At 47.0% G+C, this 25,853-nt stretch overlaps 1 protein-coding gene across 4 annotated transcripts in view; it reads left to right on the forward strand.

The window, feature by feature from the left end:
* CMTM8 (CKLF like MARVEL transmembrane domain containing 8) overlaps positions 1–16,891 on the forward strand; it is a 68,500-nt gene extending 51,609 nt beyond the window's left edge. For 2 of the 4 annotated variants that reach the window (XM_072940933.1, XM_072940932.1), the window contains 3 exons: positions 9,192–9,365; positions 14,157–14,273; positions 16,469–16,891. In XM_072940933.1, the coding sequence (XP_072797034.1) occupies positions 9,192–9,365; positions 14,157–14,273; positions 16,469–16,552 (375 nt within the window). In that variant the 3' untranslated portion in view covers positions 16,553–16,891. Of the gene's footprint in view, positions 1–3,453; positions 3,571–9,191; positions 9,366–14,156; positions 14,274–16,468 lie in introns of all 4 variants that reach the window. The other 2 variants (XM_072940931.1, XM_072940934.1) reach the window with 2 other exon arrangements.
* The last annotated feature ends 8,962 nt before the right edge of the window (positions 16,892–25,853 follow it).

Raw genomic sequence — 25,853 nt, forward strand, 5'->3', positions numbered from 1 at the left:
TGACAGCCTGCCAGCCGGATCCAGCTGGCTGCCTGTTTCTGTAAATACAGTTTTCGTGAAACACAGTGACTCCCACCCTCGTGCACATTGTCTGTGGCCGCTTTCATCTGCGGTGGCAGAATTGAGTAGGTGTGACAGAGACCATATGGCCCACAAAGCCCGAAATATTACGACGTGGCCCCTTGCAGCAAACGTGTGCCAGTGTCCTTCTCTGCCCTGAGCCCAGTGGTTCTAAGTCCAGGAACAGATGCCACTTCCTTTCACTGGCTAAACACTGAAGCACCTTTACTGCCAAGATGCCAGCTGTGCTAAGCATTGAATCATGTTTCCTGGCAGAGAAGAACATGAGGCTAGTAGCCACTGCTGTTCACCTAGATCTGCAGACCCTGCAGCAACCAAGACGGTGCTGTGCCCCATCTTATGGAGGCGCAGACTGGGGCTTAGAGGGGACAGAAAGTGACAAACCAAGGTCTTCTGTCCTCTTTACCTGCCACTCTGCCCCTGGGACACAAGCCCAAATTGGATGACCTTGGTGTATTAATTATCTATTACTGTCTAACAAGCTACCCCAAGCTGAACAGCTTGACATAGCAGTAAAGATTTATGATCACTCCCAGTGTCTGTGGATCAGAACTTCAAGGTCAACTTAGCCGGGCGGTCCTGGCTCAGGTGTTTTCCTGAGGCCCATCTGGTGTGTTCTGGAGCTGCAGTCAGTTGAGGCCTGACGGAGCCTAGAGATCCACTTCCCAGTGGGCACTCGGCAGGCTGGCTGCTGGTGAGGCCTCCCCACAAGACTGTGTGAGTGTCCTCCCAGTGGGGCCGCTGATGTCCCCAGAGCAAGTGACCCGTGGGCGAGACAGCCTTGAAGGTGCTGGGTCCTTTTTATGGCCTGACTTCCCAAGTACAGAGTGTCGTTTCTGCCACACTCCATTCATCAGCAGCGAATCACTACGTTTGAGAAGCGTCTATATTCAAGAGATGTGTCAAAGAATTTGTAGGTATATTTTAAAACCAGCCCAGCCTGCAGGTTTCTATTCCATTGCCTGCTGGGATATTGGGATTCTGTGGATTCCCCAGTGCAGGCCTTCAGTTGATCGTAGGTGTCAGACTAGAGTCCCAGGAAAGAGCACGGTGAAGTCACAAACTGCCAGCATCACCGCAAGCTTTGCCCTGCTTTGCAGCATCCAAGGGTCTCCTGCGGTGGTCCTTGAGGAGGGGTCGAGGAGGGCCAGGCGGAGACACCCACCCGCATGGCCTGTGTGGAAGTGGGAAGACAACCAAGAAAAAAGCGGCTGCCAGCCCTCCACTCCCATTTGAAAACTGCTTTCCTAACCCTGGCCTGCCCGGTTCCCAGATGGGGAAGCAAAGGCCCAAAGAGGCACAGTTGCTTGTTGGAGAGAGCGGCAGGTATTAAGCACACTTGAGTAAAAACTTTGTAGCCGGCATGGACTAAATTTGCTCTTCTAGGTCTTTGTGTGAGTGAACCCTGATCTCAGCCAGCTGACTGCATTTCCTGTCAGATCTGTTTCCAGGCAGCGTGTGGGTGTAACGGGTGAGTCCCAGACTGAGTTGAGGCTTCCACCTCCTGCCACCCCTGTGGAATATGTTTCCAGGGTAGGGACTCACCCCTGAGCAGGGACTGTAGTGCCTGAACCTCTCGTAAGCAGTGTTTGTCCCCCTCTAGTGGATGAATGGAAGCGGTCGCCAGGTTGCTGAGCAGAAGCCGGACGTGGAGGGGACACAGCAGCTGGAGGGAGTCGTTGTCCTCTGGACGACTTCATTCCCTGCTGGCGCAGGGACGGGGGACACACTCTTGTCCCCCTCTGGCTCAGCGTATTAATAATCTGTTTTATTTGAAGCAATGCAGGAGAAAAAAATAGAACTGCATGTGCATGTGTGTGTGTGTGTATTTCCTGGTGCAGAGTGTGATGGTCGACAGGATTGGCTAAACTTTTTCTTTAAAGACCAGGACAGGAAATCAAATCATGACCGATGACACAAATAAAATGACCTGAGACTAGACGTCTTTTCTGCCCTAACGCCAAGTAGCCCCTTGACTGAGCTTGTTGGCCTGTTGGCCTCAGCATCTCCTGGACTTCTCTCCCAGCGCTATTGTCCTTCGGCTCTCACACAGCTTCGGAGCGAGTCGTGGCTTCGCGGGAGGATGCTGGCTGGAGACTGATCCCCGATGCCAGACCTCGGGTCAGCCTCCTCTGGGTCTGAACTTCCATCTGATTTCTGTGTGTTGGATCGGAGCCTGTGGGAGACTCAGCTCACCAGATGGGGTGTCTGTCTCAGAGTCTTGACTCTCCCGCCAGTGCCCAGATTCTGCCTGGCCATCTCCCATTCACCTCCTTAAATCTCAGGCGGCCTCTCGCCACCCAGATGCGGTTGGATCCTTGTACTTTACATCCTTGTAGCGGCTGAGTTTCCTGTCACAGGACTGATCACAGTTCGTCGTCAAATATCCACTGATGGACCTTCTCCAGTGGCAGAGACAGTGTCAGTTCCCCCGTGTTATTGCACCACCACCGCGCAGTCAGCGAGGTTTTTGAATGATGAATGTCACTACGTGTGTGCGACGTTAAGTACGTCAGGAGGAGACGGCTAGGCATGGTAATGTTTGGGTCCCTCCTTGCAGGACACATAAGAGTAAACCTGCAGTAGCCAGTTTCCAATGCCACTTTGTTGCAAGGAATTAACATGGTGAATGATTTAAAGCCCAGCGAGTTATTTTGGAGATGTGCTGGGCTCATACTTGGAACAACACAGCTCTCCTGGGCAAAGCCAGCTGGAAACAGCTGGTATGTTGCTCCCAGGGTAGCCTAGTTCACCGTCAGGAGTCACCGGTCTGTTTTCAAGGCTGACATACGGTGTTAGTGATGGTGCCCATGCTGTTTCCAGGCTGAAGCCAGAAATAAATCAGCAAACCAAGAGTGCCTACAGGGAGGGTATAGCTCAGTGGTAGAGCGCATGCCTAGCAGGCATGAGGTCCTGGGTTCAATCCCCAGTACCTCCTCTAAAAAAGAAATAAATAAACCTAATCCCCCCCCCAAAATTAAAAACAAAACAGTTTAAAAAAAACACATTAAAAAAATTTTTTTAAAAGAGTGCCTAGAAGAACCCCTGGCTTATAAGATGCTCAGTATATATATTTGACTTAACAAGACCCTTCCATAGCACCGTCTGGTCCCTCCTCTGAGCAGCGGAACAGCTGTCACACAGCTCAGTGGCTTCACAGGCGGGAGGGTCCTCACAGCAAGCTCAGTGTGTCCTTCTCTGTGATTTTTAAAACTCGAAGGCGTCTGTTTCCCTGGTCCACAGGACTCTGGAATAAGGGTGTGTACACGCAGAGGGCCCAGCAGGACAGTTGTCATCAGTTCACCGACAGCCTCAAGAGGTCGCAACGTTGAGGGTTTGCAATGTTAAAAAACTGTCTTCCTGGAAATGCAGATACCTGCTCCCATTCAGAGGAGGGACGCGCAATCTCGTTCCGCAAGGCAGGAGTCAAGTACTCAGCCCGCCGCGCCGTGTCTGCTGCTGTCCCCCTCCTTGTTACAATTTGTTCAGGTCAATGTTCAGCATTTATTATCATCTCTGTAGATGTTAGAGTTGAGTGTTCTAGTGAACTGCTGTAGTTTCTTTTGGTTTTTACTGAAGTTCGTAGCATATAATTTTACAAAATGTGCTCCTTTTTCTTTGTAGCTAATTGATCTCGCATTTTTCCAGTAGCCTCTCAGTCAAGTTTCCCACAAGCCAGATAGTCAGAGCTCTCATTTCTATCATGGGTGAATTTCTCCTTTACTTTTTAATTCCCTCTACCTTTCTGTTGGGTTGAATGTCTTGTTTCCTAGATCCTTCTTCTTCCTCTGTCTTGGCTTCCTCCCTGATTGGGGGGTGGAGCAAATTCCCTGAGTCTCACTCACCAGGTTGAAAAGAAAGTAAAATGACCTAAGTCACGGTGACGATGGCCTTGGCCATGCCTGACTTTTGAGTCACTTGGCTCCGTCTGGTGACCCTTCCGTGCCTGGAGCGCCTGTCACGCCTGGATTTCCCTCCTCCTGGGGGTTACCTTCCCCTCCCCCATGCCGTTCTTCTGTTGGTTTTCTCCATGGTTCCTCTTAGAAAGTTTATGCCCTCATTTTTTCGGGTCACACCCTTCAGTAGATTCTGAAAGTGAATGTGTGGAACGTTGCGTGTCTGAAAAAAAATGTGTTTGCCTCTTGTTCCTCATTGATCATTTTCCTGCGTAATTTCTGGGTTCAAAATCATTTTCCAACGTGAAAGCATTTGCCATTGTCTTCCAACATGCTTCCCGTTTGCTTTTAGGAAAGGTTAAGGCCATTCTTGTTTGTGGTCCTTGGTTTTTCCTTTAGTTATTTGAAGCATCTTCTCTTTGCACCTAATGTTCTGGGATTTCATGATGTACCTGGGTCAGGTATGTTTTCATCCACTATATTTTGGGAAGGGACAAAATTAGATTCATGTGTTCATTTTGACATCTTTACCCAAAAGCCTAAAATACGTGCTGAAGGTACAGGAGTCGGTACTGGGACAGATGCGTGGAACGGAAGATTCCAGAGTGTGACCCAATACATGAGAAGTCACCAGTCGGTGATAACAGATCCCTTGACCATCCTGCTAGAAAAAAATAAAATTGGGCTTTTTTCACCCCACATACAGAACTCAATTCCAGTTGGATTAAAGATTTAAGCATACATATAAAGCTGTAAGAAAATATAAGAGAATATTTTTTATGATCTTATGCTGAGGAAGCCTAAGGAATAGAGGGCTTTAAGAGTGACTAGTTAACTATGAAAACTTGAAACTTCCATGTGGTTTGAAGTTTAAAAAGCTGGATAGGAAACTATTGCCACATATGTGGTCATTTAGCATCCCTGTTATGCAACGATTTATCGGTAAGAAAGTGATTTTTTTAAGAAAAAACACCAGTAAACCCGGAAAGAACTAAATGTGGCTAATAAGCATCTGGAAAGATGCTCTTCCATCCTCACCACTGATCAGGAAAATGCAAACTTAAACAAACAGGAAGGGTACTGTATATACTTCGGTGGCTCTTACCGTGTGGTCCCTGGACCAGTAGCATCAGCGTCACGTGGGAACTTGTTAGAAACGCAGGGTCTCAGATCCCTTCCTAGACCTACTAATCACAGGCTCTGGGGGTGGAGCCCACCCACCTGTGGGCTGAGGAGCCCATCAGGTTGATTCTGACATTTGGGAACCATTGCTGCGCAGCCAAGGGAGTGAACAAACGACATTCAGTGTCATGGATGAATCGCAGGGTACTGAGGAAGAGAATCCAAACGAGAGAGTACGTCCTGGAGGAGTCTATGTCTATGAAGCCCCAAGCCAAGGATGACAGGAAACAGGAGGCTTGCTCGCCTTGAAGGAGGGAAGCGGTAGCCAAGAGTGAGTACGGAGCCCCCGGTGCTGGCTGGGTCCTGTTCCTTGCTGGGGATGCTGACGACTCAGCTTGGTCCAGTTTGTGAAAATTCATTGAGCTGTTCGTTGGGATTTGCCACTTTTCTCTATGCTGTACTTGAGTAAAGCAGTGAAAAGCAAAACATTAAATCTCTCTTTTTTTTAATCACATTTTTAATTATTTAAAACATGGGCATTGAGTGAGAGTGGAAGAGGTGAATCAGCACACAGTTTTTTAAAAAGATTATTTGCTATTATTTTTTTTTTTTCATTGGAGGTACAGGGGATTGAACCCAGTACCTTGTGCATGCTAAGCACATGCTCTGCCACTGAGCTATACCCTCCTCCTCCAGCACAAGGTTTTTGATGAGTAATTTGACAGTACTTCTAAAGCTTAAAATAAACTAGAAATTCCACCTGGAGGACTCTATCCTGGAATTCAGGTTTGCAGGGGTAAACGTTATATAAGAACGTTCCCCGGGCATTTTTGTGCAAACATACAGGAGACAACTTAAATTTCTCTCAATAGGGAGCTGTTTACATGAATTACGGAAAGCTGGACAACTGTTAAGAAGGGCTTAGATCTGGAAGGAGGTTCTCCGGGGTGTGGCTGACGGAGCAAAACAAGTTAGAGGCGCCATGTACAGAGTGATCTGTATTCTTGAAGGAGAAAGAAGAGGGTTTGCAGGTGATAGTTATAAATGCTAACGAAAGCAGTTAGGAAGGGTAGATATAAAATTTTTATATGGTTTCTCATGAGAATTTACAACTGGTGGACGGGGGTTGTAATTTCTTTGTATGCTTTATATATACTTTATATACTGCTGGGCTTATTTTTAACCTGCATTTATCACTTTCGAAAAAAATTCTTTAATCTTAGTTTTATCATTCAAAAGAAGTGTTAGCCTAAAATAATGCTTATTGGTGAAAAAGCAAATAGTATTTTTGTAGTCTAAGCAAATAAGGATCTAGAGTGTGTCTCACACACACACACACACACACACACACGCAAGGCAGGGGAGAGTAACGTTCTTGTAGAGTGATTTTCATCAGTGTTGATTAAGTGAGAGACAAGAAGTTTGCTTCTGGATGTATTTGTTACCTAGGAGATTCACTTGGGTAGAGCAATTCTTTTTGTGACAGTTCTTTTGCTGTGTTTGCTGATGAGATGTTGGGTCAAGTATTCACTCCTGCTCTTTGAGAGGCAGCTCAGTCGACAGTTTCATCCCTGTGTGCACAGATGACCGCTGCTGGCACAGAGGTCTCTAGACAGTGGACTCCACTTGCTTTAATAATGGAAAGCATTTTCACATCCAGAGCCAGGAGTTGTTCTCTGAGCCTGTTTGTTAGCTGGACACAAGCTTTTGCTGGAAGCACTTACCCCATTGTGTGCTCCTGGAGAGACACCCAGCAGTGCTGCTTCTCAAGGTCGTTTGCTGTGTGAATCATCAGCAAAGGGCCCTTTTGACCCTCCCAGTTTGAATCCAGAAGCCTCGGTGTTGTTTCCGACCCTGCCGTGCTGGCTTACGTCTGTTACCAGTCTTGCTGACCCCGCAGAATAGCGCATAGCCACGAGTGCAGACACCTGTCAGGTGTGGTGAGTTCTGGACCAACCCCCGCTGATGTGGGGCTTGCTGCTTTCTGGGATTTCACCCTGTTTTGTGCCTTTTCACTTTCAATAAATTCTCTTGCCACAGATGGAAGGACGAAAATACATCTCCACTAAACATTTCTTTGGAATTCATAGACAACAGACATCACACAGATAAAAGCATTCAGCGTTCAGCTCTGAGGAGGGGAGGCAGCAGGATTTAGAGTCTGTTCCCTGCCCCCCGGCACAGACGTCCAGACCTCGACCGGGAGGTGTGGGCTGCTCGCAGTGAGCCGTTTGAAGGTCTCTTGGAAACCGGTCTGCGGGCTTCGTGATCTTCACGGCAAGTCTTCCTTCTTAGACAGGGGCCTGATGTCTTCTCCCCGCGGCGTCCACATCTTCTAACCCCGCCTGGAGGGCCCTGGCTCCCCTGGACTGGATGGTTGTAAACTGAGCTTTTGAACTGTAGTTCAGCTCAGCCCCATAACCTGTTCCCGGTTCACTGTTCCAGCTGAGAAAATGACACCTGATCCACTGGGGAGCCTTTCTGGAGACCTGGGGGTACTTCTGCTTTATCCTAATCTAATCTGTTAAATCCACTAAGGCCCTGTTTACTGAAATTTGCCTTGCGTTCACTGACTTCCCAGTATCCCCCACCACTGTACTGGTCTCAGACGCATCATCTTCTTCCATGTGGATTATGACCACAGTCTCCGAACCTGTCTCCCCCCCACCTTCTGCCCTCTCTCCTCCGTGTCCCCGTTTACATAGTCTTTCAAAAACTTAACCTCATCTCATCATCCTCTTGCTCAAAACCCTCCCATAACTCTTAGGATAAAGTGCAAAATCCTTAGGTGTCCTGGGCCCACATAACCTGAGCCTCCTCAAGCTCTCTGACATTTTGCACCAATGTCCTAACTTCCCCACTCAGCCCTCTGGCCACACTGTGCTCTCTGCCTGGGGCATTGTCTTCTCGCCCATCTTGCTCTTAGTAGGTCTTCAGATTTTTCCTTAGCACGGCCTCCTCTGACACTTCCCATCCCTGCCAGCGAGGTTACACCTGCCTTAGGCCCTCCTCATGCCTTCCTTCCCTTCATAGCATTTCCCACAGTTGCAGCTGTTCAGATGTTCCCCCCACAAGACTGGAAGTTGTGTCCGAGCGGGTCTTTTCAGTTCGTGCCCTGCTCTGCCCTCAGGGCCTGAGAGCGGGGGGGCCTGGCCCACTGCAGGTGCTCAGGTGTTCAACACCGAGGAATCAGCTTTGTGATTAGAGTTACTTCCGTGCCGTGTTCCACAGACCATGGAGAGAGCTGAGACAGGAATGAAATCATTTGCCCCAAGTCACACAGCAGCCAGAGCCCGTCCCGAACGTCTGATGCTGCCTCCTGGGGCTGTGGCTTAGATGCCAACTTTCTTGTGACTTAGGAGTAAGGTCCTCCCGGGCCCTGGCAGGTGCTGGGATGGGAGACGCATACCTCGCTGTGGCCTCCCTCCTGGAGGACCAGAGATGCCTGCAGTGGGGACCAGCGTGCTTCCTTCGGTCAGTGGAGATGCAGCTGGGCTTCAGGCTGGTCTTGCTCTGCAGCGGCAGTGAGGTCGGATGCCCGTCGCTGGAATAAATGTGCGACTTGAGGCAGAACGCCGTGTGCCCGTGTTTGGGCTGGGTCCTTTCTCAGCTCCTCCTGACAGCACTCTCTGGCCCTGTGTTACTTGCTGCCTGTGAGGGGGTGGCAGTGGCAGGTGGGGACTCCTCAGAGGTCATCCCTGGACAGCAGGTCAGCCCTGGGACCACCTCAGGTGGACCTGCAGTCTTCTTCCCTCCACAGGTATCAGCCCGTGAGCAGATTCCAGCCATGCATGTGTGTTGTTTCGCCCTCTGTGTTAGTGCTGACATTGAAAAATCAAGAGTATTATGAATAAACTTGAGTTTCTGTGTTCTCCTGGGGCGGTGGAGGCGGGCAGATGCTCCGTTCAGCCATCTTCCCTCCCTGGCGTGCGAGTTTGCAGCCCCGTCACACACGTCACATGTACGCGTGTATACCCAGGACAGTTGTAATGGACACTTTGTATAATTATCTTTTTCTCTGTCCCCACTTCCTCCTCCTTTACTCTCTTTTCCACCTCCCTTTTCTTTTCCACTGCCTCTCCCGTTTTACAGGTTCTGGGACTGCTGGTGTGGACACTTATCGCTGGAACTGAGTACTTCCGGGTCCCTGCATTTGGCTGGGTCATGTTTGTAGCTGTGTTCTACTGGGTCCTCACTGTCTTCTTCCTCATCATCTACATCACCATGACCTACACCAGGATTCCCCAGGTGCCCTGGACCACGGTGGTAAGGAAGTCAGAGTGTTCCTCCTGTCCATTGCCCACTGGGTAGGATGGATTCAGTCCTCCTCCAGTCAGTTCAGGATCGTCTGTCTGCCAACAAAGCAGAGGGAAAAACCAGGGAGAACCCAGCACAACAGATAATCTCTCTATATCATTCAGTTGCCCGTCAGGAGTTTTACTCCCGAGCACAAAATGGAGCATGTTGGAAGGTCCGGGAATAACTTTTAGGCGAAATAGCAAACCAATTCTCAGAAGACTGAATCAAAAGAAGCTCAGTTCTCTATGTACACTCTTTTTTTTTTATTAATTCCTAATAAATAGTGTCACCTAGAAGCAGGTGTGTCGGGGAACAGCCTCTGCAGATCATTCGTCCTTCAGACCCCTCCGGGGACCCTTTGCTCACCAGAGTTCTTTGATGTTGCGATGCACAGTGTGTGCAGAGTTAGAATGAAAAATGAAAACCACTGTGAGTGCAAACTGGTGTCCTTGTGTTTGGGAGCAGGAGTGGCCAGGAGTGACTAGCTTCTTGGCTGGCTGCCTGCACCGTGCTGGATATAGGAAAACAAAGCAGGACAGTCTAGGGGGAAACAGAGAAGGAAACACATTGAGTATAATGTCTGTCTTTTGTTTGTTTGTCAGAGGGTAAGTAATTAAGTTTACTTATTTATTTATTACAGGAGGTACTGGGGACTGAACCCAGGACCCCATGCATGCTAAGCATGCGTTCTACCACTGAGCTCTATCTTTCCCCCCCCACTCCTCCCCCAAGTATATGTCTTAGTCTGCTTGGGTGCCGAAACAGGCTGCAGACTGGGTTATTTAAATGATGGAGGTTTCTCGTGGTTCTGGAGGCTGGAAGTCTAAGATCAGGTGTCAGTGAGAGGGCCCTTCCAGGCTTGCAGACGCCTGTAATCTCTCTGTGTCCTGAGGTGGCAGAGAGAGAAAGAGAGGATGTGAGCTCTTTCCTCTCCTCCTGCAGGGGTGCTAATCCTCTCAGGGGGGCCCACCTTCATGACCTCCTCTCACCCTGATTACCTCTCAAAGGCCCCATTTCCAAATGGCATCACATGGAGGGTTAGGGCTTCAACATCTGAATTTGGGGGCGACATTCAGTCCATAATATTCCGGCTCCCCCAAATCATGCCCTTCTCACAGGCAAGATACATGAATTCCATCTCAACATCTCCTGAACTCTTAGCTCATTCTGGCATCAGCTAACCTCTAAAGTATAAAGTCTCCTTTAAATGACATTGAAATCAGATAGGTGTGGGACTTGCGGTATAATTCATCCTGAGGCAGAGTTCCTCTCCAGCTAGGAACCTGTGAAATCAGACAAAGTGCAGGCTTTCAAAATACAGTGGCGGGACGGGGACAGGATGGACATTCCCATTTTGAAAGGGAGAAATAGATAAGGAAGAGGTGATGGACAGGTCCCCAGCAAGCCCAAAAATGACACGGCGCATTCCATCTGCTCTAAAGCCCCCAGAGTAATCCTTTTTGGTTCAGTGCTCTGACCTCCAGGTCCCCTGGGGTGGCCCTGTCACCCCTGTGTCACTGCAGGAGCAGGGGCCCCTGGGGCACTGGGTGGGGACATCCTGGCTCACAGAAACCAGAGAGGCAGCCCCACCCTTTGAAACTGAGAAGGAACCAGCCTGCCCAATGGGCCTGTGATGGGAATGGCAGCCCTCATGATCTCCTTTGGGTGAGAGGTAAAGCGTATTCATAGCCAAATGGTTCTATGGTTCGGTCCTAGAGAATCCAGGAAGTTCAGCAGCCCTCCTTCGTTTTGGCCCATCCCCACCCCCTGGAGTTCAGACTGTCAGGGTTCCTCCTACTGGTGTAATCCTTTGCCCGTTCCTGGCTTCTGCTGAGACAGTCAAGAAGACCTGTGTCTTAATACCCACGATCTCCTTATCGAAAGGTTGTTCAGCCACAGCCTTGGTATTCTTTTCAGAAGAGCTTTCTCATTTTCTGCCCTGTGGCTAAGCTGAGAATTTTCCAAGCCTTCAAGTTCTGGTTCTCTTTTGCTTAACAATTCTTTCTTCAACTCATCTTTCTCCTTTTGCTTCCTGCAACAAGCTGTCGGGGGGACCAGACCCCTCCTTTGGCACTTTGCTTAAAAATCTCAGGTAAATATTGTTTCATTGCTTGAAGTTCTGCCTTCCACAAATCACTGAAACATCTTTCAGCCAAGTTCTTTGCCACTCTGTAACAAGGATCACCTTTCCTCCAGTTTCCAATAACATAGATTCCTCATTTCCCTCTGAGACCTCAGCAGAACCGCCTTTCACAGCCATATTTCTAGCACGTGCCTCGGAACTCTCCTGCCTCTAGTCGTTAGCCAGTTCCAAAGCCAGTTCCCTATTTTTAGCTGTTCTGTCACAGCCGCATTGTGCTTTGAGTTCCAAAATCGATACCCAACTTTCCGTCCCAGTTTCTGTGTCCATCAGGGTTTTCTCGAGAAGCAGCAGCAATAGGATGTGTACATATGTAAAGAGATTTACTGTAAGGAATTAGCTCATGTGATGATGGAGACTAAGTCCCGAGATCCGCAGTCAGCAAGCCAGAGGCCCAGGGAGGCCGATGGTGTCGCCTCTAGGCCTGAGAACCAGGTGTGCTGATGCTGTAAGTTCGAATCCAGAAGCCAGCAGGCTTGAGAGCCAAGAAGACCTGATGTTTTAGTTGAAGTCCAAAAGCAGGAAAAAAGACTGATGTCCCAGCTCAAGGCTGTCAGGCGGGAGGCATTTTCTCTTACTCAGCCTTTTTGTTCTCTTCAGGCCTTTAACTGATTAGATGAGGCCCACCACCCTAGGGAGGGCCACCTGCTTTACTCAGTCCACTGATTCAGATGGTACTGTCACCCAGAAACACCCTCACAGACACACCCAGAACCACTTCTGGCCATAAGTCAACCCATAAAATGAACCATCACAGCACCCTGGGACACATGCCGAAGTGGGAGTGTGATGGAAGTTAACCCACTTTGGTATTTGGGGAAACAGATTGACCGACGCTTGCCTGTTTCCCGAAATACAAAAGTGAGGATTCTTTGAGACTTTGAAGCACGGGGTGCAGGTTCTGAAAGTCAGCTCAGTCGAGGTTCCGTAACTACCAGGGCTTGTTGGTGTCTTGCCTCCTGGGCAGGCACTGGAAAGGAAACACTTGTTTGCATGTGGGAGCTGAGAAAGGCTGGCACCTTGAGGTAGCAGTTAGGTGGGAATGCAGGTGAGGGGTGATCACAGTGAGCCGGGGAATTGAAGGAATGCCATTATGGAGATGGAGGAATCTTAAAGTAGGTCTTGAGGAAGGGGCTGGAGAACTGAGATGAAGGTGAGCGTGGCCAGGGTGACAGGGAGCACGTGGTTCGGTGCAGGAGCAAGCAGTGCCCTTAATTCTGCTTGGCCTGAGCCTCGATTCCCAACTGTGTGATCTGGCCAGAGGTTGGCAGGCTTTCTGTGTCACAACCACTCAACTCTGCTTACAGCATGAGAGCAGCCTTGGACAGTGAGTAAATGAACGGCCGTGACTGTATTCCAGCAGAATTTCTTTTTCTAAAAACTGGCGATGGGTCAGGCTCAGTTTATAGTCACTTGTGTGACCTGTCTGGTCTCTTCACATGTGTGAGTGTGCAACCCCTGACATGGAGGCTGACAGCCTTGCTTGATGAGGTGAAGGATTAAATGGTTCTGAAGGGACTCCAAGTCTTGGTCTCCTGAATGCTGCTGGGGATTTTTTTGTTTGTTTGTTTGTTTGTTTGTTTTTGCTGACCTGTGGCCTAGACCATCTGTTAGTCTCTCTCTCCTCCAAGCCTAAAACTCCCTTATTGATTTATTACACTAAGCGTTTAAAAAAATTTTTTTAATGGAGGGACGGGATTGAACCTAGGACCTCATGTATGCTAAGCATACGCTCTACCACTGAGCTATACCCTTTCTCCCCTGATTTTATTGCATTAAAATTGTTCAGATGTTGCCTTTAGTGGTACTTTTATAAAATTAACAATGCTCCCTTCTGAAACTCCCTGGTTTTAAAATGCTCTAATCTGCATTTTCAGAATTTATCATAAGGTGTGTCCTCATTTTATAGATGAGGAAACTGAGGTTTGGAGCTTCCTGACTTTGCACAGATTCACAAACAGCCAGGCCCTTGTCTCTCAACTTCCATCAGCATTTTTTTCCTGACACCATCCTGCTCCAGGCGCTCCTCTGCCCGAGTGACTTCGAATCTCTTCAGAATAGTTTAATCCTTTATCTCATCAAGCAAAGCCAACAGCCTGTGTCAGGGATAGCACACTCACACACATAAAGAGACAAGAAGGTCACGCATGTGAGTGTAAACTCAGAGTATTGAATTTTTGCCACCCAGACACACTATCTTCAACTGCTGAAGAATATTCTTCACAGTGAAATAAGCTGGAAATGTGCTCCCAGGATTGCTAGATCTTCAGCTGTTGTTTTTTCTCTCCATAAGAGAATCCAGAGACCTGGGTTTTTGTGTAAACTCTCCCAGTTTTAAGATGTTTACAGCCACCTTTTGAAAACTTCATTTGCTGCTGGCAGATGCAAAAGGTCAAAGGTGCCTGACTTCTGGTTGGGATGTTTTACTGGCTGGGCAACCTCCGAGCATCTGCGAGTTGAGTAAGCAGTGTTGACTGCACATCCCGAGGCGCTGATGAGCTGCCCTCTCACAGCCCTGCCCCCTGCCCTCCTCAGGGGTCCACAGGGGCCCCTTGCTGCAGCCCGGGTGCCCAGACCTCCCCAGGCTCCCTGAACACCCTGCCTCTCTGTCTCTCCAGGGTCTGTGCTTTAACGGCAGTGCCTTCGCCTTATACCTCTCAGCCGCAATTGTGGACGCGTCTTCTGTCTCCCTGGAGAGGGACAGTCACAACTTCAACAGCTGGGCAGCCTCGTCGGTGAGTGGGCCCTCCCATCCCCATCCCACCCCCCACCAGCTGTGGGTGGGGGGAGGACCAGCCACACAAGGGCCACCTTGGCAGTGAGCTTCCTGGTTTGAAAGGGGCCTCCTGGTGTGTGGAGAGGTTGACAGACTCTGCTGGAGGGAAAGCCAGGCTGTGACAAAATAAGTATTTGAGGGAACAAAATAAACATTGGAAGCCTTCTAAGAATAATTTTTCTGCCTACCGCGTAGTTTGGAGGAGAGAGCGGCACTGTGACTCTGTTTGTTTGTTTAAGTAGAATTGTTTCTGCGCTGAGGATGCCTACAAAGATAGTTCCGTCCAGGGACTGCAGTGGGACCCTGGGGAGTGTGGAATGAGGGGCTGCTACTCTTTGATTTACATGCTTCTCCACTGTTTGCATTTGAAAACCATGAGTGTGTATTTTTCTAATTTAAGAAACTAATTTTAAGTTTTTCTCTGAGACAGAATGTGCTAAAGTTAGACTGTGGTGGTGGTTGCACAGCCCTCTGAAATACTGAAAAAAGGAGCCAAACACTTTAAATGGTTGAATTATGTGGAATATGAATCATAGCTCAGTAAATCTGTTTTGAAAATGAATAGACGTACAGAAAACTGCATAATATTTAATGTGTAATTTTATAAATAACTGTAAGCAAAACATCAGTGTCACCTCCATCCTGATCAAGAAATAAAACATTTCTAGGATTCTGGGGGAAAAATATACTACTTAAATATACCTTGTAATGCAATCTAATAAAGCTTACAGGATATTAAAAAAAAAAGTTTCTCTGAGATTGGCCTTAAAATACCCCACCCACAGTAGAAGTGTTAGGGGGAGGGGGCAGTTAGGAATGCCAATGTGGTAATACTAAGCTGGGGGGTGAACATCATATTCTTCACTTCTATTTCAAAATCTCTCTTTAAAGGTAAAGAGCATGGGTCCACATGAGATTAAAAATCAAAGGCTTTGGGTGGCGAGGGTATAGCTCAGTGGTAGAGCACATGCTTAGCATGCACGAGGTCCTGGGTTCAATCTCCAGTACCACTACTTTAAATAAATAAATGAATAAGTAAATAAATAAATCTAACCCCCCACCCCTCCCCACACACACACCAAAAGTTTTTAAAGGGACAAATAAATAAACCTTAAAAAAAAATTGCAGGCTTTGGCAGCACTTGGGCTCAAGTTAGCACACGGCAAGGACTGGCTGGCACTGGGCGGTGATTGGCCCAGGAGTGGTCCCGAATGTCCCCACTCTCCACTGACACCCACGTGGGCTCCTGGCCTCTGCCCATCCTCTCGGCATGTTTGTGTTAATGGACCCTGTGGTCCTCTGCGGCCAAGCCCATGTCTAACACTGCGTACTAGAAATACGTGTGCTTTTCTCAGGTGCACACCACCACACCCACCCCTTTGTGAACACCCCGGGGTTGTAGGAGTCATTCGACAGGCTTTCCTGATACATTCCAAAAAAGGAAAACAGCAGAGCCAGAGATCATTTCAGATGGAAGGTACTTGAACTGTTGCAGCAAAGTGTGTTACAGCTCAGTGTTAAAGCTCAGTGTTACAGCTTAGCTGTGACAGCAACCTGGATCAGGGCTAGAGACCAGGCAGCACTCAGAGGGTTGGAGAACTCAGATTTATTATGCCAGCGGGCCCAGAGGAGTTAACACTCCAAGCTCTGGACCCCATCTGTAGATTTACACAGCCTTTTGTAGGCTACCAGTCTAGACTTTGCAACATTGTGCAACATCATATGCAAATAAGGTATAACAAAGATGACTAATTAGGAACAAGCTTTGTAGAAATGGACCAATCAGGAGTGAGAGAAGTGGACCAATTAGGAGTGAGAGAAATGGCCAATCAGGAGTTAGCCTAGGGAACCAATAGACTCTTAGGGGTAAGTTCCGCCTTCCTAGAAGTAAGCCATTTCAGAGTTTAAAAAGCGAGATACTGCTGTTGGGCCAGGGAACTGAATGGTGCTGTCAGGAGGGTAGCAGCCCTGCTTCAGGGTCCTGCCTTCTTTTTCATGGGGCTTCCCACCTTAGAACCAATAAAGCAGTGTTAGGTGAGAAAGGTTGGAGTCACGGGATGCTGGGCGTGCGTTACTCAGTGGAAGTGAAATGACGGCTTTTGGTGATTAGAATGTGCCTTCAACCCCCCTTCTGGTGTGCTTTCTTTTCTCCAGTTCTTTGCCTTCCTGGTCACCATCTGCTACGCTGGAAACACATATTTCAGTTTTGTAGCTTGGAGATCCCGGACCATACAGTGATTCACCATATGGAGAATTAAAAGAAGGAACAGAAAAGGAAGAATCTCACTGTAAAAACAGCTGTAGGTATAATGTATATTCCCAGAGAATTGTATTTAACTGATGTTTTTATATACTTAGTTAAATTTACTCACAGTGGTTTGTTACAGTTAAACCACATTCTTATTTGCAAAGTGCTGTCGCTTATACTGAACTCTTAAACATCTTGTTGATGTCTTCATAGACCTTATTTTCTTAGGCAGTGTATAGATAAATTGCTAATACGAAGAATGCGTCGAATTTGTAAACCTAACTTTTGAAATGCCAGATTCTTTTTTGATTAAATGTTTCAGAATCTTGGGTCACGTTGTGTCTGATTGAAGCGAGGAGCCCTGTTGCTGAAGCCTGAGGCTGGGTGCTGCGGGGAATGCTTCATCCTCACAGGGCTGGCCAGGTGCGATACTGCCAGGAGACACTTGTCCACAGCCCCCAGGCCTGGGTGGTAGGGGAGACCCATCTCCCCAGGTCCGGGGATCATCAGTGCCCACGATTCTCATGCTCACCAGTTGGTCCAGAAAGCATCTAAGGAGACACTAGCCTTGGAGCCCAGTAATGAGCTCGCCCCTGGCTGCTGTGCTAGTGGTATTTTTTCTAATACACATTAAAATAAGTGTATAACCTTTAAAAAGACAAACACTTACATGTTCTTTAAAATCATCTGTCTGACCACGGAGACATGGGTACCACATTTGGTGCAAAGTATCAGACCAAAAGGTCCCAGATCTCCAATCTCCAGCCCTAATGTTTTGTAACGTTGTTAGATACTATCAGACATTGGGAAGAACCCACTTGGCAAGGCAGGTGTGCGCTTAGAGGAAGCGCTTTTAGGCAGGATGGTTCTTGTTGGTATGGCAGTGTATCTTCGGTGATTTTTCAACCTGAGCCTCTTTTGAAAAACAAAAAACCACAGAAACGTTAGTATAGTTGGCGACAGAGGATTTCAGCCGCACGCTGTGGATGTGGCCCCACGGTTGCTGCTCTCCTGCGCTTGGGTGGCCGTGCTGTTTTTTTGTTGTTTGTTGTTTGTGTTGGTTTTCCTGTTTATCTGATTCTAATTCCTTATCCGGGCTCTGATTCCCCCTGTATAGGAGAGTTGGATTTCTTCAGTATTTGAAGGAAAGGATCCATGAAGAGTGTTCTTGGGTCCAAGGAGGAAGTGGGCGGGGACACCAGGTGTGAGAGGTGGCTGTGGGGTGTGGATGTGTGGGAACAGGTGGGCGTTGGGGGCTCCAGCAGCCTCTGAGTCTGACATTTAGCCATGAAGTTTCAGTTTCAGCAGCGCAGACCTGCGGGTGATCAGAGCTGCGCTCTTCCTGTAGCTGCATTTGCAGGCATCACCCAGAGAGCCTCCGACTCACTGATTTTTCCAAGAAGAGCTGAAATAACTAGTCAGGGTTTTTGTGTGCTCTGCCTCTGTGTCCATCTCTCCCTTTCACGGTCCCAGAAGCGTATTCGTCTTCCACGTACCCTGTGGCTTTTTGAAGTACTTTATTTTGCAGTCAAGTCTCCATAAAAGGCAGGAAACCTATAACCTAAGAGGTCTGTTTCTGGAAACAGTCATAAAGAAAGAAGCCTACTTTTATGTTCTTCTTTTCTCTCCGTGTGTGTGTGTGTGTGATTTATATAATCATGGCCACATTTATAGGAAGTAACTTCTGGGGTGAAAGGTTTCGTAAACTACTGTAAAATGCCCTCCAATAGGCTACAACCATAGGCCTTCCCTGAACCAACAGCACCAAAGATATCTATTTCAAGAGAGCAATGATTCATTTGTGTCCAGGGGGACTCGCTGTCCGGTCTTTGTGTTTTTATTTGTGGCTTTTCAGTAGTGTGACCCTTTGTATTACCTTAAAAAGAAACAACAAACCCCAAACAAAACCCAAAACATTTATTTTTAGCCAAAAGGAAATAACTATTTCTTCTTTTGAATACCGAGTTGGCTCATGAATAATTTTTAAGTGTGGGTTTCTAGACAACAGAATGCTTCTCTGTTGTTCAGCTAAAGCTATCAGTTTTAAACTGGGTTTACCTTTTCTTTTGTGAAAGAATTAAAAAACAAAGCCACATGCAGCACAGCCAGCGTAAGAAGAATAGGGTTCTAGGGTTGAAAAATATTATCGCAAGGATTGTAGAGAGTATCTTCTCTGCCATCTAGGCTCACTGTCTACATTCACCTCTCAGCCCCTGCAAGACCATCACATTCTCTTGAATGGTGCTGGGTGGGTTTTTAATTTGATGTGTTTACCCGCTTGTGGCAAATCAATGAAATGCCTTAGGCATTTAATCTCTCCATTGCAATTTCCAAATCATAGCCTGCAAAGATAAATGTTTAGCCAGTATTTTAAAACTGTAAGAAAATCTAGATGCAGGAATATTCACTGTCAGTTACTTTTGCACATTTTTAAATTGCTCCCTTCATAGAAAGAGCCCCTCAGGGTACCAGCACACAAAAGATTTTAAATACACAAAATATCTCTGGATAGAGCAGAGACATTTAAAAGCACTAACCGAAAGTGCAGGCCTGGGTAGAAAATCAATTTGAAGTTCGTATTTCTGTTCCCTAGACAATTACTAAATTGAAAAGATAGATTTTTTTTTCACAGTGGAAAACAATCCAGGCATACAGGCAGACCTTGTTGCATTATGCTTCACTTTACGAAACGTCGCAGATAATGCGTTTTATGTGATTTGAAGGTTTGTGGCGACCGGCATCAAGCAAGTCTCTCGGTGCCATTTTTCCAACAGCATTTACTCACTTCATGTCTCTGTGTCACATTTTGACAATTCTCTCAGGATTTCAAACTTTTTCATGATTGTTATGTTTGTTATAATGATCTGCAATCTGTGATCTTTAATGTTACTATTATTGTTTTGGGGTACAACAGACCACGCCCATAAAAGATGGTGAAAGTAATCAACAAATGTTGTGTATGTTCTGGTTGCGCCACCCACTGGCTGTTCCCCCACCTGCCTCCCTCTCCCCAGGCCACTCTATTCCCTAAGACACAACAGCACTGAAATTAACCCAATTAGTAGCCCTACAATGGCCTCTTCAGTGTTCATGTGAAAGGAAGAGTTGCAGGTCTCTCACTTTAAATCAGAAGCCAGATGTGATTGAGCTTAGGGAGGAAGGCAGGTCAAAAGCAGAAATAGGCTGAAAGCTGGGCCTCTTGTGCCAGACAGTCACGTTGTGAAAGCAAAGCAAACGTTCTTGTTCTTGAAGGAAATTAAAAGTGCTGCTCCAGCGAATAAACAAATGATAAAAAAGCAAAACAGCCTTATTGCTAAAATGCAGAAAGTTTGAGGGGTCGGGACAGAAAGAAGATCAAACCAGCCACAAGATTCCCTTGAGCCAAAAAAAAAAAAAAAAAGTATAACCCAGAGCCGGGTCCTAACTCTGCAATTTGGGGAAACCGAGAGAGTTGAGGAGGCTGCAGGAGAAAGTCTGAAGCCAGCAGAGGTTGGTTCACGAGGTTTAAGGAAAGAAGCCGTCCCCATAGCATCCAGGTTCAAGGAGAAGCAGCAAGTGCTGATGTAGGAGCTGCGGCAAGTTGTGCAGAAGATCTGGCTCAGGTCATTCATGAAGGCAGCCCCACTGAGCAACAGAACAGCCTTCTGTCAGAAGAGGATGCCATCTAGAATGGTCATAGCTGCAGAGGAGAAGTCAATGCCTCGCTTCAAAGGACAGGCTGACTCTTGTTAGGGGCTGGTGCAGCTGGTGACTTTAAGTGGAATCGGTGCTCACTTACCATTCCAAAAATCCTGGGGCCCTTGAGGGTGATGCTGAACCCACCCTGCCTGTGCTCTAAATATGGGACAGGAAAGCCGGGCCGACAGCACTTCTGTTGACAACATGGTTTACTGAATATTTTAAGCCCACCGTTGAGACCTGCTGCTCAGAAAAGCAAGATTCCTTTCCAGGTATTACTGCTCATTGACAAGGCACCTGGTCACCCAAGAGCTCTGATGGAGATGGACAAGGAGATTTGTGTCGTTTTCACGCCTGCTGACACAACATCGACTCTGCAGCCCGGGATGAAGGAGCCATTTCAGCTTATCATTTAAGAAATACATTTCGTAAGGCTACAGCTGCCCTAGGCAGTAATCTCGCTGATGGATCTGCACAAAATGAATTGAAAACCTCTGGAAAGGATCCACCACTCTAGATGTAATTAAGAACATTTGGATTCATGGAAAGAGGTCAACAAATGAACAAGAGACAGGAGTCTGGAATGTTGATTCCAACCCTCCTGGATGACTTTGAGGGGTTCGGGACTTCAGTGGAGGAAGTCACTGCAGATGTGGTGGGAACAGCAAGAGAGCTAGAATTAGACGTGGAGCCTGAAGCTGGGACTGAATTTATACCATCTCATGTGAAAACTTGAACAGTGGAGGAGCTGCTTCTTATGGATGAGGAAAGGAAGCGGTTTCTCGAGATGGAATCTACTCCTGGTGAAGAAGCCATGAAGCTTGTTGAAATGACAACAGGGGACTTAGAATATTACATAAACTTAGTATTATAAAACAGCGGTAGAGTTTGAGAGGACTGACTCCAACTTTGAAAGAAGATCTGTGGGTCGATGGTATCAAACAGCACTGCATGCTGCAGAGAAATCGTTCATCAGAGTCCATCAGTGCGGCAGACTTCACTGTTGTCCTATTTTAAGAAGTTGCCACAGCCACCCCGACCTTCAGCCACCACCACCCTGATCAGCCAGCAGCCATCAGCGTCCGGGCAGGACCTTCCAGCATCAGATGATTATGACTCGCTGAAGGCTCAGGTGATGGGTAGCATTTTTTCAGTGACAAAGGATTCTTTAATTAAGGTATATACATTGTCTTCTTAGACAAAATGCTGTTGTTGCACACTTAACAGACTACAATATAGTGTGAACATAACTTTCATATGCACAGAGGAACCAAAAAATTTCTTGTGACTGGCATTTAACGTAGTGGTCTGGGACCAAACCCGCCCTATCTCCGAGGAATGCCTGTGCAAGGCTAGGGGCACACGTGTGCACACTTACACTGAAAGGTGGCAGCCTGAGAAGCATTTGTGACCTTGGCCTCACATGCATGTCCTCCTGGCCATGTTGTGCTGCCAAAGTGAATTCTAAGCAGACAGCTGTAACGGAAGTTGAGTAACTAACGGTTCCAGTGTTGATGACTTAGGATAATGAGGAAGGATAGAATATCTGTTGTCACAAGTTAACTTTGTAAGTCAACTTAGGTGTTTGGTGTATGTAAAAGAGAATCAGGTTTGAGGGAAAGTGCTTGGCAACACAGAGGTGATACTTTTTCAGAAACCAGGAAGGTGAGTGGCAAGAAAGCTGTTGATGGAGGAAACATTCCATTTGGAATGTGTGTTTTGAGAAAACTTTAATGTCACTGGCAGATTTTCTTTTCTAAAATGTTCAGAATAACCATTCATCCAGGACACTGCAGACCTTGTTGCTGCCTCCCCAGGGTCTCTTCACCCTCCTCTCGTTTTCTGACTCCTCTGGTTTTTATTCCGTATCCGCCCCAGCCGCTCGCGGGGGAAGGCAGCGCCACCGTGACTCTCAGAACGCCGCCTGGGCTAAGCCCACCCCCGGCCACGGTGGCGGGTTCCGGCGCGGGCCTGTGACCCAGGGCTTGCTGGGGACTTCTGGGAAAGGAGCACTTAAGGAAGTATGTAGGGGCAGGAAGTTGTTGACAAATATCTTGTGACCACAAGGAAAGGCCAGTCTTGGGATGAGGGTGACTGCAAGAGCAAAGAGATGGAAAGAAACTTCTTGGTGATTATGTCACTGAGTCACTGAATCAGTTCAGCCCTGCAGGCTGCCAGGCTCTGGTCTTCACCATGACAGGAGTGAGTGTACCCACTTGGCTTAAGCTGGTTTCTGTTACTTACAACAGAGTGCATCCTAACCAGTACACAGGACCTCCTGGCTAATGGCTTTCAAGCAAAGGCATAACATCTTCGTTCTGGTTTCCTTTCTAGTAGGAGGTCACCACAGAGCCCTGGGTGGCTGGTCCTGGCAATGGGATAAGTCAGCTTTGGCTCCAGTGCCCGTTAGCAGTAGGAGGGTAGAGAGAGGCTTGTCAGAGTGACTCAACCTCTCCAGGAGCTATTAAGGATGGTGCTAGCTGGGAAGATTCTAGAAAGAGAAAACACAGCGGGGAGGATACTCCAGCAGAGGAGTTCTCATGACCTGGCTCTGGTCACTGCACTGGGAGAGCCGAATGTGTAGGGGGAAACACGGAGAGTCTGGCCGCCAGCTCTTCCAACTTACCATGAGAACTCCGCCTCGAGCCTCAAAGACAGTCACCCTTGGGAGGGCGTTTCCATCTCTGGAGGCAAGTTGGCCACTAAGTGCCAAAGAACATTGACCCAGGAGCCGGGGAGGGTATAGCTCAAGTGGTAGAGCGCGTGCTCGGCGTTGCACGAGGTCCTGAGTTCAATCCTCAGTTCCTCCTCTAAACGTATGTAAATAAATAGACCTAATCCCCCCCCAAAAAAACAGATAAAGAAAAAAAGAAATACAAAGAACATTTACCCTGTAAGGGTGAGGATTAGGTCTGAAGTCCTGACAGTTAGGAAAAGAGCTTAGAAATCAAAGGTGGCACATTCTTTTCAAATTAAAACCACGAGATGCTACATCACACCCTCTAGAATACCTAAAATTAAAAGACTGGCAAGACCAAGTGTGGGAGAGGTTATGGACTACCTGGAATTCTCATCCAGCTGTCTCATGGGACTGTCAAATAGTGCAATGATTTACACATCATTTGACCCAGCAATTTCATTCCTAGATATTTTACCCAAGAGAAATATGTCCACAAAAATACTTTCACAAGACTATCCTTAGCAACTGTATTCATAATTGGCCCAAACTGGGAACAACCAAATGGTTACCACATGGTACAAATTGTGTATTCATACAATGGAATACTGCCCAGCAAACTCCAGACAGATACGTGCAACAACGTGGATGAATCACAGAAAGAGTACATTGAATGAAAGAGGACACCAATATATATATTAAATATATATATATAAAATGTTTGTTTCAATTTATATGAAATTCAAGACAAGGCAAAACCAATCTATGGTGATCAGAAGCTGGTCAGTGGTTTTCTGGGGTGAGAAGTGGAAGGACTGGCTAGGAAGGGGCGTAGGGAAATGTTCTGAGGTGATAGAAGTACCCTACGTCTTGATTGTTGGGGTTGCACATGCATGTACATTTGTCAAAATTCACAAGGTATTTACTTAAAATGGGTGCATTTTATTTTTATTTTGTGTAAATTATACCTCAATAAAGTTGATTTTAAAGGAAAAGAAAACTGGGGTATTTTTTAAATATTCACTCTTAAAACACATGCTTTTTAATGTGATAGTCAAATCATTGATCATCTGTCTCCTGTCTGATCTGTGACCTTTTGGAGAATTGTGGTGGTGGGTTCTCATCTTGATCTTCCTTGCAGAGCTCAGCACAGTGTGTGGAACGTAGTATATGTTCAGTTAACACCTGCCCCGGTGAAGTTACTGGGAAGTTAATGAAGGGTCCCAGAAGGGCTGAAGGATGAGCAAGTTAGAAGACAAAGAAGAGGAGGTAAACCAAGAGAGGGCAAGGCTGAGCGTGGCTGCGAAGCCAGTGCGGTGGGGATGTGTGACTGCTGAGGGGGGTGCCAGAGGGGAGAGGCGGGCGAGGGGGGCTCCGAGAGTTACGGGGACCCAGCACTGAGCAGCCAGGAGGGACCTGCAGGTGAAGAGCTGGGTCGGTGGACCCATTTATGGTGCTCGGAAAGAGATGGTCAGAAACCTGCTTATTTAAATAAGTGAGAGCTTCCAGGTGGCTCGTGAGCTGGTTACCTGGAGAATCACACAATGAGCTGATTGGTTTTTAGAACGTATAAATGACTAATTGCCTAACAACTTCCAGCTGTTTAATGATAATAGGCTTAGGCTGAACCATACGAAACTGCCAGTTTTTGACTTGTGACCTACACACATAGTAGTTTCGTGTGATTCCACCGACAACTTTATACGTGACAAGTGACTCTCACACAGGATGTCAGTTGATCCTCAGAAGCTCTTTGCCTTTGATAAGGCAGGTGTCCCCAGCCCCATTTAGCTGATGAGGACGACTGAGGCTTCGTTAAGTGGTCAGTGATTTGACCAGGGTCACACAGCGAGTAATTAGAATAGCTTGGGCTGACGTGGCGGTCTTCTGACGCCTGGCTGCTCGTGGACTGGAAGCATCTGTGCTGAGAGGAAAGGATCCAGGTGAAGACTCTATAGGGTGGAGGGCTGAAGTGGTACATTTCCAGAAATCTCTTTATGAAGAGATTTTTGAAGAGCCTTAAAAATGTTCGTCCCCGTGAACTTGCGGGGTGCCTCTCTCAGGAGTCGTGCACAAAGATGTTAATCCTGGTCTGATGTATAATAGGAAAAAAGAAATGCTGGATCAGCCTAAAGCCCTAACAGTAGGGAAATGGCTCAGTAAGTAAATCCAACGAATGAGACTTTAGAAGTTAAGGCACCACAACCCAAGTTTATTCAGGATCAGAATTGATTGGCAGCCTCATTGAAGATTTAACTTTGTATTTTTAACACGTTTCTCAACCTGTGCTTGAACTGTGGTTGCTAGACTGCTGATTAATTGATTCAGTTGTAACAACTGAAGATCTGTTGTTAAAGTGCTGTCTTTCTAAAAACATATAAGGAAGAAAAATAAATTGTACAGACCAAAAAAAAAAAAAAAACCAAAACTATGCTGCCACTAAAAACCGTTTGTAAGGAATTTTTAACAGGAAATGTTTATGGTATAACTTAGAAAGCCAAACTCTGAAGGGTGGTGAGATCATGGGGTGCTTTTTATTTTCTTTGTTTTTTTCTGAATTTCCCAGTTTTCTACAGTGAGCAAGTAATACATTCAAAATCAGGAAATGGCAGATATTTTAAAATAAGGCAGTGGTTTCAGCAGGTTGAAAAGAAACCAGGATCCTCACTATTAGTGGAAAAATTAACATCATAAAGCCCCGTTATAAAGGTGGGCAAGTGACCCGAGCACTTACGGGAAAACCATTCAGGGGACTGTACCCATTGCCTTGAAGGGAAGTGTAGTGATTTTGACCATCATTTATCTCACCGATCAAAGATCTAATGGATAAAGAAGGAAAAAGAGCCTCTTCCCTCCCCTCCCCTGATGACTTCATAGGAGTACTGATTCTGGTAGAAAACATTAGCACAAAAATCTGATTATTCCTTACATTTGTA

The sequence above is a fragment of the Vicugna pacos genome, chromosome 17 (assembly GCF_048564905.1).
Source record: "Vicugna pacos chromosome 17, VicPac4, whole genome shotgun sequence".
NCBI lineage: Eukaryota > Metazoa > Chordata > Mammalia > Artiodactyla > Camelidae > Vicugna > Vicugna pacos.